This window comes from Caloenas nicobarica, chromosome 3 (assembly GCF_036013445.1).
Source record: "Caloenas nicobarica isolate bCalNic1 chromosome 3, bCalNic1.hap1, whole genome shotgun sequence".
Classification (NCBI taxonomy): Eukaryota; Metazoa; Chordata; class Aves; order Columbiformes; family Columbidae; genus Caloenas; species Caloenas nicobarica.
The window spans coordinates 86,448,660-86,460,767 of record NC_088247.1 but is presented as its reverse complement, the minus strand read 5'-3'; the positions used below and the strand labels follow the sequence as shown (position 1 = coordinate 86,460,767).

Here is a 12,108-nt window from a genome sequence, read left to right as displayed (position 1 = left end):
CTGCGCGCGGCCGCCCCCACCCGCCGGCGCCTGCGCGCTTCGCGCTTCCTGCCGCGGGGCCGCAGGTGCCTGCGCGGTGCTGAGGTGCGTCGGGGCCGGCGCCGGGGGCAAAGCCGCCCGTATCCCCCCGCCCCGCCGGCTCCCTCTCTTCCAGCCGGGCAGGGCACGGCGCGGGCTGCAGCAAAGGTCGTCGGTAGACGGCCCCGCGGAGCGGGGCACCTCGCTGCGCGGAGCTGGGGCGGCGCGGGTGAGGGGGCGCGTGCGGCCGAGCGTGTCCGTGACCGTGACTGTGTCCCGCCCCCCGGGGGCCGCGGCCGCCTTGTCACGCCTCGCGCAGCCCGCAGCTGGCCGGACGCGGCCGCCGCGCGCTTGGAGCGTAAGGCGCGCGCCGTGGCCGTTAAGGGCGGACGGGAGGCGGTGTGGGGCCGGGCCGGGGTCTGCGGCGGAGCGGGCCGGTGCGTCCGCGCTTCCCCTCCGCGGCTGCCCCGCGAGCAGAGGAGCCGGTGTTGGCGTGCGTGTGCACATAGCCGGGGGCGGTGCGGGTGCGGAGGCAGCACGCTGCTGGCTGGGTGTTGGGGTCATTCCTGTGCTGAGGTACTGGTGTGTAGCTGTGCCCAGCTGGCTTTGTAACGCGGTCTGGAAAGCTCAGTTCCTGAGGGGTTTTTGAAGCCGGCAGGATGCACCGGGAAAGGTGCTACGGCTTTATTAAAGTAGCTGGTATGGGTGGAAGGAGCCCGGCACAAAAACCTTTTAACCTGCTGCAGTTCTTCAGGAGGACGTCACTTCTCCTACACTTGCCTGTTTTTCACCTTTTTCAGTCTGCTGAAGTGCATGCACGGTGAAGATCTGAATAGTTGATTTAGCCTACAGAAAAAGCAGCTGGAGAATAGAAAGGAACTCTAGTATATCTGAATGTTTTATAATCACTATAATTAGTCTCCACGTAACTTACTGAATGCTAGTTGACTTTGGTAGGCTTTTGCTCTGCATCCTGTGGGAGATAATGTTGTATTTATTACTTATAACACACAGTACAACCCAGCTCTCACCAGAATCCATAGGACTTGATAGGCATTGTTTGCTGAAATTTGGAGCAAACCTTTGACCAGCATAGATGAGCATTGGACTGCCTGCGTGGCCGTGTGTTTTGACTCCAAGTCTTCAATTAGCTGAGCATTCATGTAATTGTTATTGTATCTGATCCCTTTTGCTTCAGTGGCACAGCTGAATGCGTGTGCAGATTTGGTAGCTCAGAGCTTGCGTTTCCTAATTTTAGATGAAGAGGTAAGGGAGTGTGTGGAAGGTGTATAAGGAGTTTATGGCTCTAAATGCCAGAGGAAAATTAAAACTTTTATTTGGGGAAGAAAAGGAGTCATGAGCTGTGCTGTCATACGGTACGCGTGTGCTGTGTGGGTGTGATGAGCGCTGTAGATCTCCGGGATGATACCCAAAGAATCACAGTACTCTCATTTGTTGTGTTTCTCTCTGCTTTTATGTGAACGTGTTTTGAGGCAATATGTCTGTGTATTACCAACAGGTGATAGCTCCTCAATTCTTGATGGCTTTAAAAAAAGAAAAAAACCCCAGAAGTCATCTTTGGAAGTGTTGGAGGGAGGGCTGTACGTGCTTCCATATATGGCTCTACCACTTTTGCTAATTTGTTGCAAGAGATGTGTGCAGTGAAAAATAATATAATTCAAGTTACCAAAGAACAGGGAACAAGATTAGTGTTACAGGCCTTGTTGTGCTTTAGTTTCATCAGCATCAAATCATTAAAGTGAATTTAGAACCATAATACAGTTGTAGTATTAGTACTTCACCCTTTACTACTGTCTAATCGGGATTGTTTAAAAAAATATTTCATTTAAATCGCTTCATTTGACTTAAAGAATTTGTTGGGTTTGACCACGAATGAGGAAGCAGCTGTGAACACTTGAGAGCACAAGTGGAACAGTGCAGCTGTCGAAAGATAATGTCTTGCATAATACTCTAGCAGCTTTGCTTTTTCTGTTTTGCCCAAGATCCTAGTTTCAGCATCACTGCATTAAAGTTTTGGCGTGGTGCGTGGGTTTTTTTGGTGTTTTTTTTTTTCTTTTTTCCCTCTTGATTTTTAGGTAAGTTTTAGTTTTTTTCTAGCTGCTCTGCTTTAAACAGCTACACTTTGTTGAAATGTAGTTTGCTAAGGTTAACTTGTCTGTGGAATGTTTGCTCACAATGATAGTGTGCTTTTGGTAGTGCTTTGCTGCTGCCCAGCATTCGCTGTTTGAGCAGGATCTCAGGTATTTGATCTGTAGCATTTTGCCTGTTGGGGAGACTTGGAGTCGTTTGGCTGCTGCTTGTGTTCCAGGCTCTCACACATAAGGCTTGCTGGGTTGCACAGCCCATAAAGCAAGGCTGGTGGAATCTGGGAGGTCTTAGGTCAATGGTGCCAAATGCTGTCACTGTTCCTGCCTCTCTCAAATTTGTGATGGGTAGAAAATGCTACTTGTTTTAGGCTTATTTGCTTCTGACCTTGGCTGTTGGAGATGTTGAGAAGGTGGGCAGGTTCACACCCAAGATTCGAGAGTGTGATCAAGAGTCTTGATTAGGGACAATCCTTCTGTTTTATGTAAGAAGAGATAGTGAGATGACTCATTTATCTGTTTTGTGTGTGGTTTTTTTTCTCTTTAAACAGGGACTTCAGTATATTTTTCTTGGCTAAGAGTTAGCATCCTGAAGTTACCTGTGGGTACTCTTTTTAAAATTAACAACTCTGTTTCCTGAAATATTAATGGATGTAACTCAATTGTAAATATGTGAGTAGTTTTCATATGGGACTGCTTAGCTGATACTGCAATCTGTAGATTTCGTCTTCATATTTTCATTTGATTTTCAAAGCTTCCTACTGTTGTACTTTATACTAATATTTACATTTTTGTTTCAGAGTTGCTACCGAAATTTACAGTAAAACTGGAATTTAACCAGTATGGAGCTGGCTCATAGTTTGTTACTGAACGAGGAAGCATTAGCTCAAATCACAGAAGCAAAGAGACCAGTCTTTATCTTTGAATGGTTGAGATTTTTGGATAAAGTGCTGGTAGCTGCTAACAAGGTAATATATTTTTTTCCCCTTATTTCTAAAACACTTGTGTTAATTTCATGCTAGGGAAACACCACAGGTAATGGCCAGTTGATAACTGTGTGATTTCAGATTCAGCCTGAAGAAGCCTCTGTTTTAGTTTGTAGCTTTTAAGTGTTTAATTGTAAACAGTCAGTATAGGAATGTCATGTAACACATAGTGTGGTTGGAGATCTTCATTTTCTTAAATATTTGGAAGGCAAAACCTTCCATCCCAGAGTAGGGGTTCTTGATGGTAAAGAGGATTAAAAGATGTTCAAGGCAGGTATTGCTGTATTTCTAGTAAATATTAAAAAAAAAAATTAAATAGGGCAACAGCTAATTCTGAGCATTTAGCATCTGTCTCTGCTATTATTGAAGGTATCTCGAATCTCTTTGAGACAAGCAATTTGCTGAATTACTTACAAGTGGGAGTGGTATAAGGTTTACTTCAAGCTCTTGTAGGTTTTTTTGGGTGTTGGAGGCAAGGCACACAATTAAATGACTTATTTATTTTTGGTCCATTAACAGACAGATGTCAAAGAAAAGCAGAAGAAGCTTGTAGAACAGCTAACAGGACTCATCAGCAGTTCCCCTGGGCCACCTACGCGAAAACTACTAGCAAAAAATCTTGCTGCTCTCTACAGCATTGGAGACACATTTACTGTTTTTCAGACACTTGACAAGTGTAATGACATTATCAAGAGCAAAGACGATACTGCAGCCTACCTGCCCACGAAACTGTATGTTTAATATTCTTAAGGAAAGGGGAATGATTTTTAAACAAAGTGGTTCTAGATATTACAGGAGAATCTGCCTGTACATGTGTCCCTTATGTTTACCTGTAGTTTGCATGCTTATTTGGAGTTCACATATACTTGATACAGCAGAGAAAAGAGCAGGAGTGAAATCGTGGAGGGCAGGACTCAAAGGCAACACATACATGGCTACCTGAATGTGGGATGCTTTAGTCCAGGGACTGTCTTATGTTTTTTCACATGCTTGTGTCATGGAGAGGGTAACAGTTGATGAAGAAATTCCACCAGTGGGATTATTGCTGATTGTGCTCAGGTGCCCCATTTAAGATGGAGCCTGCAGATTGTCAAATAAGCATTATCTGTGTCCAGAGAATTGTAACCAAATATTCAAGTTTTTTTCCCCATCAAACATTGCCTATTTATATTCCCCTACTGTGGTATATACTGCACAAGCATCTCGGAGTCTGTATATGTGGATGTGTGTGTACATGTATGTGTGATCCACTTCGTCTTTACATGTAGGAGCAGTCTCACTGGTGGGCATTTGGTTAATGCCACAAACAGCTTCTGCTGAAACTGGTTTTAGTATTTTCCCACATGTACTGCTTGATACGTTCACAGTGTCTAGTGAACCCCAATTTGGGCTTGCCTTAAGACATTTTCATAAGAATAGGATTTAACAAAATCAGAAATAGTCACAGTTTGGGCAGATACTGTCCTCCTTTTATTTGAAGCTGCTGCAACTTTGTGAGGAACTTGTATGGGAAGGGGTTTGTACTATAACATGCTTTGAAACTTAAGGAGGTTTTTTACTAGATGATTTCAAGTTTAAGAGATGTGCCCGTTAATGGGTAGGCTCTAATGAATTTGTAACAAATAGCTTTGCTAAAAAGTCATTTACCCAAGAATTTGAAGTTTTTTAAAAGGCTTTGTTCCTTTGTGATGAGAAAGTGCATGTTGTCAGGAGTTGCTTCTGTGATGGTCTGATGGTCCTGTAGAAATTTGTGTATGTAACTGTACTATGGTGTTACATAAAACATTCCTAATCTCAAATGGCAAGGAAAGGAAAACATGTATATAACTGTTTATGGATCCAGTGATTTTTACAGTGTCCATAAATTTTCTTGTGTTATGCAATAATTTATACATCTTAAGTTCTTAGGCTTCAAAACTGAAAATGCTATTCAGTATCTACAAAAATGTATCAGGGCATATTAAAAGGTAGGTGTTATTTTCTTTACAGCTTTGCAGGTGCTTGGAAAAGAGAGTTTATTGAAACACACAGTGTCCTAATCTTGCTGAGATTTCAGCAGATTCTTCTCCAGAATTTCTCACTCTTTGCATAGATCCTGTAATAGTACCCATGCAAATACATTCTGTGTTCTTAGCAGCTATTAACTTTTTTTTTTTGGTGAACAAAAACCATTATTTAAATGCACAGTGTTAAACAGCCAGTATAATGAGTGGATAATAAATAGATTTTTATTCATCAGTAATTTTTAAAACATATATTTCTGTTTAAGTATTTGTCTTCATTTAGATGATACAGAAAAAGAGTACACTGATTATTGCCTTTTCCGTAGGGCTGCTGTGGCATGTATTGGAGCCTTTTATGAAAAAATGGGCAGAATGCTGGGTAGTTCCTTTCCAGAAACAGTGAATAATCTTTTAAAATCTCTGAAAAGTGCAGAGGTAAGTTTCAGATTATTTTGTATAAGTGGTCTTGATTCCATTTAAACTGAAACCTGCTTCCTCCAAAAGTGCTTGCCAAAATGCCTGGATTTTTTGCTTTCTAAGTAGAAAAATTCAAATCACTTACATAATTATTATCAAGTTAAACATGTGCATGTATTATTACTGCAGAGTTTAGAGTTTTGTCATATGAATATTATAGTAGTTGCTTCACAGTGGTATCAATAATTAAAATAATAAAATGGTTGTATGTACCATTTCTAACTACTGTGGTTAGGATGTGTACCATGAATAAACATTCAGTTGTTTAAAAATAACCAATAGGAAAGTTTTGCAAAAAAGATGTTACTCTGCATGTGAGCAGGATACATTGTGCCTTGAAGAGAGGGTGTGTATCATAATATTGAGAGAATGAAGAGAATGTGTCCTGGGCTGTCAGTGGGTCTGGTTTGGTGCAAATGGTTCTGTTGGGATTTTGTTTGTTTGTTTGTTTTCTTCAGCTGTTGTGTGGTTTTTTGTGTGTCTGGTTGTGTGTTTTTGGTAGTGTTTTGTTTTTTTGGGTTTTTTTTTGTTTTTTTTGTTTTTTTTAAAATCTGTTTTTTGTGCCCTCCAGTTCTAAGTTCCTGCCTGTGTGCAGGTATCATAGGAAGCTGTTGACTACCTGGGCTTCCCATTCTCTCATATCAAGTATTTTTTTCTTTTCTCCTGAGGCTGCAGCACATAAATGGTGGGGCAGGACAGACGCATCTTGTCTAGGGCAAAATTGTTGGGTTGCCTGGGCTCATCTTGATTTATGTGACAACCAAGGCAGTTTTAGTAAAGCTGCTTATAGTGCGTACTGCTATCTAAAACCAGCTAGGTATCCATTGTATATGACTTTAGTGAACTGTATTATCAATGTTTCCAAAAACATTCCTACACACAAACAGGAAAATCCAGAATTATGCACCTGGTTCTTGATATGACTACTGTGTCCACATTTTTGCATGAATGTTTTCTTGTGTGTGCAGTCTCAGGGCCGCAGTGAAATTCTGATGAGTTTACAGAAAGTCCTAAATGGTCTTGGAGGAGCAGCAGCTTCTTGTCACCGTGATATTTATAAGAATGCCCGATCTCTGTTGACGGACAGATCTATGGCTGTACGATGCGCAGTGGCTAAGGTGAGTGTGTTTCTCAGCAGTTCTAGAAATTCTTATGCTGTGACTGTGAAGTACCTGCAGTTGAACTGTGACCAGTTGTTTATGATGAGAAATTTGATGATTACTTACTAGTTTACGCTGAAAGCTCAGACATTTGTCTTATTTCTTGTAAAAGGAGGCACTGAAATGTTGTCTTCTGCACCTTGCAAACAAATATAAGATAGAATATATTAGCTGTTAGCATCAGTGGGAGAGGTTTTTGGTAACATAGTTCTGTTGTGCTTTCCTCTTTCAATTTTTATTTATATGTTAACTTATTTCATGATGCTTCAGATTTTTTACTTGGGTAAGTTATTGGGTAAATGGGGAGGGGGAAATTAACTCTTAAAATACTTATATTAAAATATTTGATGAACAAACCTGGCAATTACACTGATACTTAGATAAAAGGTAGGAATGGTCTCCACTGGTGCTCAGCAAGTCTCTTTTTCCTACAGTGTCTGCTGGAATTACAGAATGAAGCAGTGTTTATGTGGACAGCTGAACTAGAGAATGTTGCAACACTGTGCTTTAAAGCTCTGGAAAACTCAAACTATGGTGTGCGAGTTGCAGTGTCAAAGCTTTTGGGGACAGTCATGGCTACAGCACTGATACCAAAACAAGCAACAGGTACAGTTCTTCTGGATTCCATTTCCAGAGGGACAATCTGCACGATACATTGTTGTTCCAGTAGATGGAAGCTTGTAGTTGGATTGTTTGGTTATATAAACTCTAACTTAAAAAAAATAAAGAGTGCAGATTCCCTGTCGTAATCATACAAAGAAATAGAGAACAAACTATCAAAAATTGCCTGTCATGAAAACAAGCTATTATCTGAAATGTGGGCTAGATTTCTGCAAGACAGCTTTAAATTGATATGTCTGGTTTCAGGATAATTTCTTGTATTGGTTGGAATTTGGGATTAAATGTTTACTTTTTCTTTTTGCAAAAGTGATGCGACAGAATGTGAGGAGAGCCACGCTTGAGGAGGTCTTGGAGCTTATGGCCACTGGCTTTCTACGAGGAGGATCTGGTTTCCTAAAGAGTGGTGGAGAGATGCTAAAAGTAGGAGGATCTGTCAACAGGGAAGTGCGAGTTGGTGTTACCCAGGTTTGTGATAAGCTGTCTTTTTTTTTAAATAACACACCGTTTATATATAACTGTAACTCTTTTAGTAGAAAATATACATGCTTGTGTTCTTTGTTTATAAGTTAACTTACAAATTTGGTTTGACTCACCTATTTTGTGAGATATATATGCGGTGTTATTCACATAAGCTACTTTCTTTTATTATTGATGTGCAGTAACAATAGTTTAGGTGCTAAGGAAAGCTTGTTTGATCAGTGGGATTAGCTCACAAAAATATTTGAAAACTGAATATATTTAAGACTTTAGCTCCCTATATAAGTTTTATTTCTTTTTAGAGGATACACTTTTATCCTTTTGCAGCCCAGATTTGTTAAACAATTCCTTCTCTACATATGTCTGTCTTGAATAGGATCTGAATGTGGAAGCTCCACTTGTCTGATAAAGAAAGGGGGCATCAGCATCTCTTCAAATGCAGGCATTCTCACCCTGACAGATACTTCAGTATGCTGCAGTAACTTGCCAGAATCCATATTTTTTGATCATAGGGTATTCTGTGAAACCCTTTTATTTTTTTTTTTTTTTCAACCTGTCAGGTGAACTTGGCAAAAACGCCTGTTCTTCATTGTGAATTAGAACACATTCATGTTGTTGCTGTTACTGACATTATGTTCTTAAAATTCTTAAAAAGAGACAAATTTAGAGCAATAAACTGAGTTTTCTTGCGGTCATCCAAAGAGTATTTTGTACTTCACAGTATACGTAGTAGTATCGGAGCTACTCTTGGCACTGGAAACAGTTTTTCTTCAACAACAAAGACCTGGCTAATGGATTGATTCATCCTGCTTACCCTCATTAGGGTTGCTTATTACTAATTGCTACTGTACTGTATTATGCATAACTGTAGCCTTTAGTCTTCAGTGACTGAATGTAGTATTTTGTTTCTGTTTTAATTGGATCTGTATGTAACTTCTGGATTTGCAGGCCTACGTTGTCTTTGTTACAACATTAGGAGGTCAGTGGTTGGAGCGCAACTTTGCTACGTTTTTGTCGCATGTGCTTGATCTGGTCTCCCATCCTCGTGCAACTCAGACCCACGTGGAAGCAGTTTACTCTCGAAGATGCGTGTCCTTTATCCTAAGAGCAACTGTGGGCAGCTTACTCGGGGAGAAAGCACAGATTGCAGCTGCCAAAGATGTATGTCAAGCCATTGGTAAACAAATGAAGGCAGTGGGTGAGAACAATTTTTCTTTATTTGAGACTGGTTTAAAGTTACTGTCATTTTACTGGGTCAGCCATTTTTTAGCTTTCTTCTACTGTAAGAAGTAATTTTGTTGCTATGGTAAAATGTAATTCAACTGCTTTCTGCTTGAAGTATGATATCCAAAATGTAAGTTCTATTTGAAAAGTGATTTTTTGTAATACTGACTTGTTATCCTGTGATGACTTTTGACATTACATTTGCTTAGAATGGAAGTGGGGAAACAAATGTGCATCTGCAATCTGTCTTGGGATAGGTTCTATTGAAAGTCATGTGGAGTTCTTTACTGCCAGTGTTAAAGATCCTGTAGGTCAGGATCTTGTACATCCTTGTGTAACCCCCAATAATATCCATACTGATATCCAGTTAGATTTTATAGGTGACAAATAAAGATGTAGTCTGAAGACTGGAACTGGAGAAGATAAACATGGCCCCTTTGCAGAACCTTGCAGAATATGTCATCACTACGAGGGCTGACACAACTCTGGCATTTGTTTCTTATGAAATGAATTAATTCAAACTAGAGATTGAGAAAGTAAACAGGAATTGCACAACAATATATTTACCAAACATCTGTTTCTTGTCCTTTTCTGCTGCCATGTAATTTGAGTTTAAAATAATATTTAACATATGGAAATGGAATTGATTTTGAAACTTTTGCAGGTTCTTCTCATAACTACTTTTTGATAGGGTATGCATGGAACCTTAAAAGTGTTCTGATCACAATAAGTATTACTTCCAGGAAAGCACGTCTATTGGAAATGCTACTTCTGAGATAAAACAATTCTTCCTCCTGCCACCTTGCAAAAGTTTCAGGAAATACCATTATATATTTGGATGATAGAAAGAACTTGTTTCATTTTTTTGATAAATTGGAAGGATTTTTATTTGGTAATGGTTGCTTTGCTTCATAAAGGGGCGACTGTTTTCTAAATTTGTACTGTAGTAGACATAGAAACATCAAGCTGATACCAAAATCTCTTTTCTTTGAAGTGACAGTTGCAGCTTCTGGGATATTGTGTATGAGAAGGAACATACAGTGGGATCTATGAACTTAATTGCATGACTTTAAGATGATTAAAGGTTGTGGTTAATTATTTACTGAAGTTCTGGGGTTTTCTTTCTTTTACAATTTTATTCCAAATATATATGCATGCAAATTTATATGCAGAAGCTAGATATCTAAAGTTTGTATTTTTATTTACTGTGTATGCATAGATACAATATACACAGTCTGAGTATGTGTAGATTTACTTTTGCTTTATCATACTATTAATCCTACCTCTTAGTATGGTGCCATGCACAGTAACTGCTGGGATTCTGTTTTTGATGGTCTTTGGATGATTGTGTTTGGTTGATAGTTGTAAAACTTTTTGAGAGTTCACACTACGACCAAACTTGTTTTGTTTTAATATAGAGTTGATGTAAAAACTGTCCCTTTCTGTCTTGCATATATTTAGGTGTGATTCAAGTGGTAGTTAAGCAAGGTACTTTTGTTTTCTGCAGAAGCGGTAGTGAATGATGCTAACAGTGAAAACAAATCAGGAGCTGCTGATGTATCTGCAAGCCAGCATGTAATGGTGTGTGCCCTGCAGGAACTGGGTAGTCTGGTTCAGAGTCTGAATGCCACTGCCTCTCCTCTTATTCAAGAGCCCTCTATTGGTATGCAAATAAATTTAAGTAGATTAAATGAGACATTTGAGTAATGAATATGAAATATCATTAAATCTAGTTAAATAATAAATTAATATGTAAGAAATAAATTGGTGAAGCTGGCACTCCCTGAAGTATTCCAGGTAGTTAAGTTTGTCCAGCTCACTGTATTTAGTACCCTAGCTTTAGTTCACACGTGACAAAATATTAAGCGACTATTTTGATCAAAGTCTGCCTGAAGCTCTTTTTTACGGTAGAATAAAATTGTTGTGATTTTTAGCCTTGATTTGTTTCTGATAATGGTTTTATAGGAAATACATTGCTTTGCTATATGAGGTCTGAAATATTTGCTCCTAGAAAGCTATATTGCCTTCAGATGCCAAATTTTTGTGGGGAGGTTAGGTGGCTTTTGTCAAGATGAAGCTGTGGATAGTCCCATTTTAAAAAGCTTGTTATTTGGCTTAAGTTGACTTGGGTTTGTGTGCGATTTTCTTCTTAACATGTGAATCCAGTTGCTGTTTTCATATTTTTTTTTTTTTTCAGTTTGTGGATGCCTATGTTTTTTCCAGTGGAAAGGCAAACTCCTTTAAACATTTCATTATGTAGATTGTTGTCTTGATGCATGACATTCTTCTCATACTGATTTTGGCCCAACTATGCAGTGGGGAAGACTGTACTAGTATTTATTCCTTCTCGCTGCTATGCCCTATAAGAACAGGAGGGACTGTATCTCAGTGTTATTTCTGCTAGCTGCTATGAAATAAGCAGATGGGAGTTGTTCACTAGCTACAGAGAAAGTAAGAGATAAGGCAACAGTGGGAGCTTGGAAGTAAGAGTTCGCAAAGTTAAGAGATCTGGACAAAGGAAGGTGTTGGTGTGGAGACAGATTGGACTGAAGAGCTCACAGTTAGGAAGTGGAATTAGCTGGGCGTGGAGGTTTGGAAAGGGTAGAAGGATAACTTGGTGCAGAGGTGACAGCGTTGTGTGAGAAGCAGAGGACAGCAGTCAGCGACATTTATAGTATGTACTTGTCTACAGTGTGAAACAAAACCAAAAATCAGTCTTGCTGTATTATTGGCAATCTATGTAAAAGATGGGCAGATTGTAGGAATCATCTCGTCCAGTGCCTATTCCCTTATATAGGGTTACTGCCTCTTTCCAGTTGTTGAAGTAGTAGAAGTCAGTGCTATAGCTCTGACAGCTCCAGCTTTGCTGGTAAAACCTGCTGTGGAGCAGCCTTACGTTAATACTTCTGTCTTTCCTTAAAGAGAAAGTCAAAATCATAAAATTCAGGTACTGTAATTCTGACTTTCTTCACTTTCATGTTGCCTGTCTAATATTGGTTCAGTTTAGTTGTGTGTATATATATATATATAAAAAGGC

General features: G+C 39.6%; 1 protein-coding gene across 2 annotated transcripts in view; it reads left to right on the top strand.

Annotated features, from left to right (window-relative positions):
- The first annotated feature begins 44 nt into the window (after positions 1-44).
- The window catches only part of HEATR5B (HEAT repeat containing 5B), a 61,259-nt gene continuing 49,195 nt past the window's right edge, over positions 45-12,108 (top strand). Inside the window, exons 1-9 of one of the 2 annotated variants that reach the window (XM_065631292.1) lie at positions 45-84; positions 2,924-3,091; positions 3,629-3,840; positions 5,439-5,547; positions 6,558-6,707; positions 7,184-7,355; positions 7,678-7,835; positions 8,796-9,045; positions 10,579-10,734. In XM_065631292.1, the coding sequence (XP_065487364.1) occupies positions 2,966-3,091; positions 3,629-3,840; positions 5,439-5,547; positions 6,558-6,707; positions 7,184-7,355; positions 7,678-7,835; positions 8,796-9,045; positions 10,579-10,734 (1,333 nt within the window). In that variant the 5' untranslated portion in view covers positions 45-84; positions 2,924-2,965. Of the gene's footprint in view, positions 248-2,923; positions 3,092-3,628; positions 3,841-5,438; positions 5,548-6,557; positions 6,708-7,183; positions 7,356-7,677; positions 7,836-8,795; positions 9,046-10,578; positions 10,735-12,108 lie in introns of both variants that reach the window. The other variant, XM_065631291.1, reaches the window with a different exon arrangement.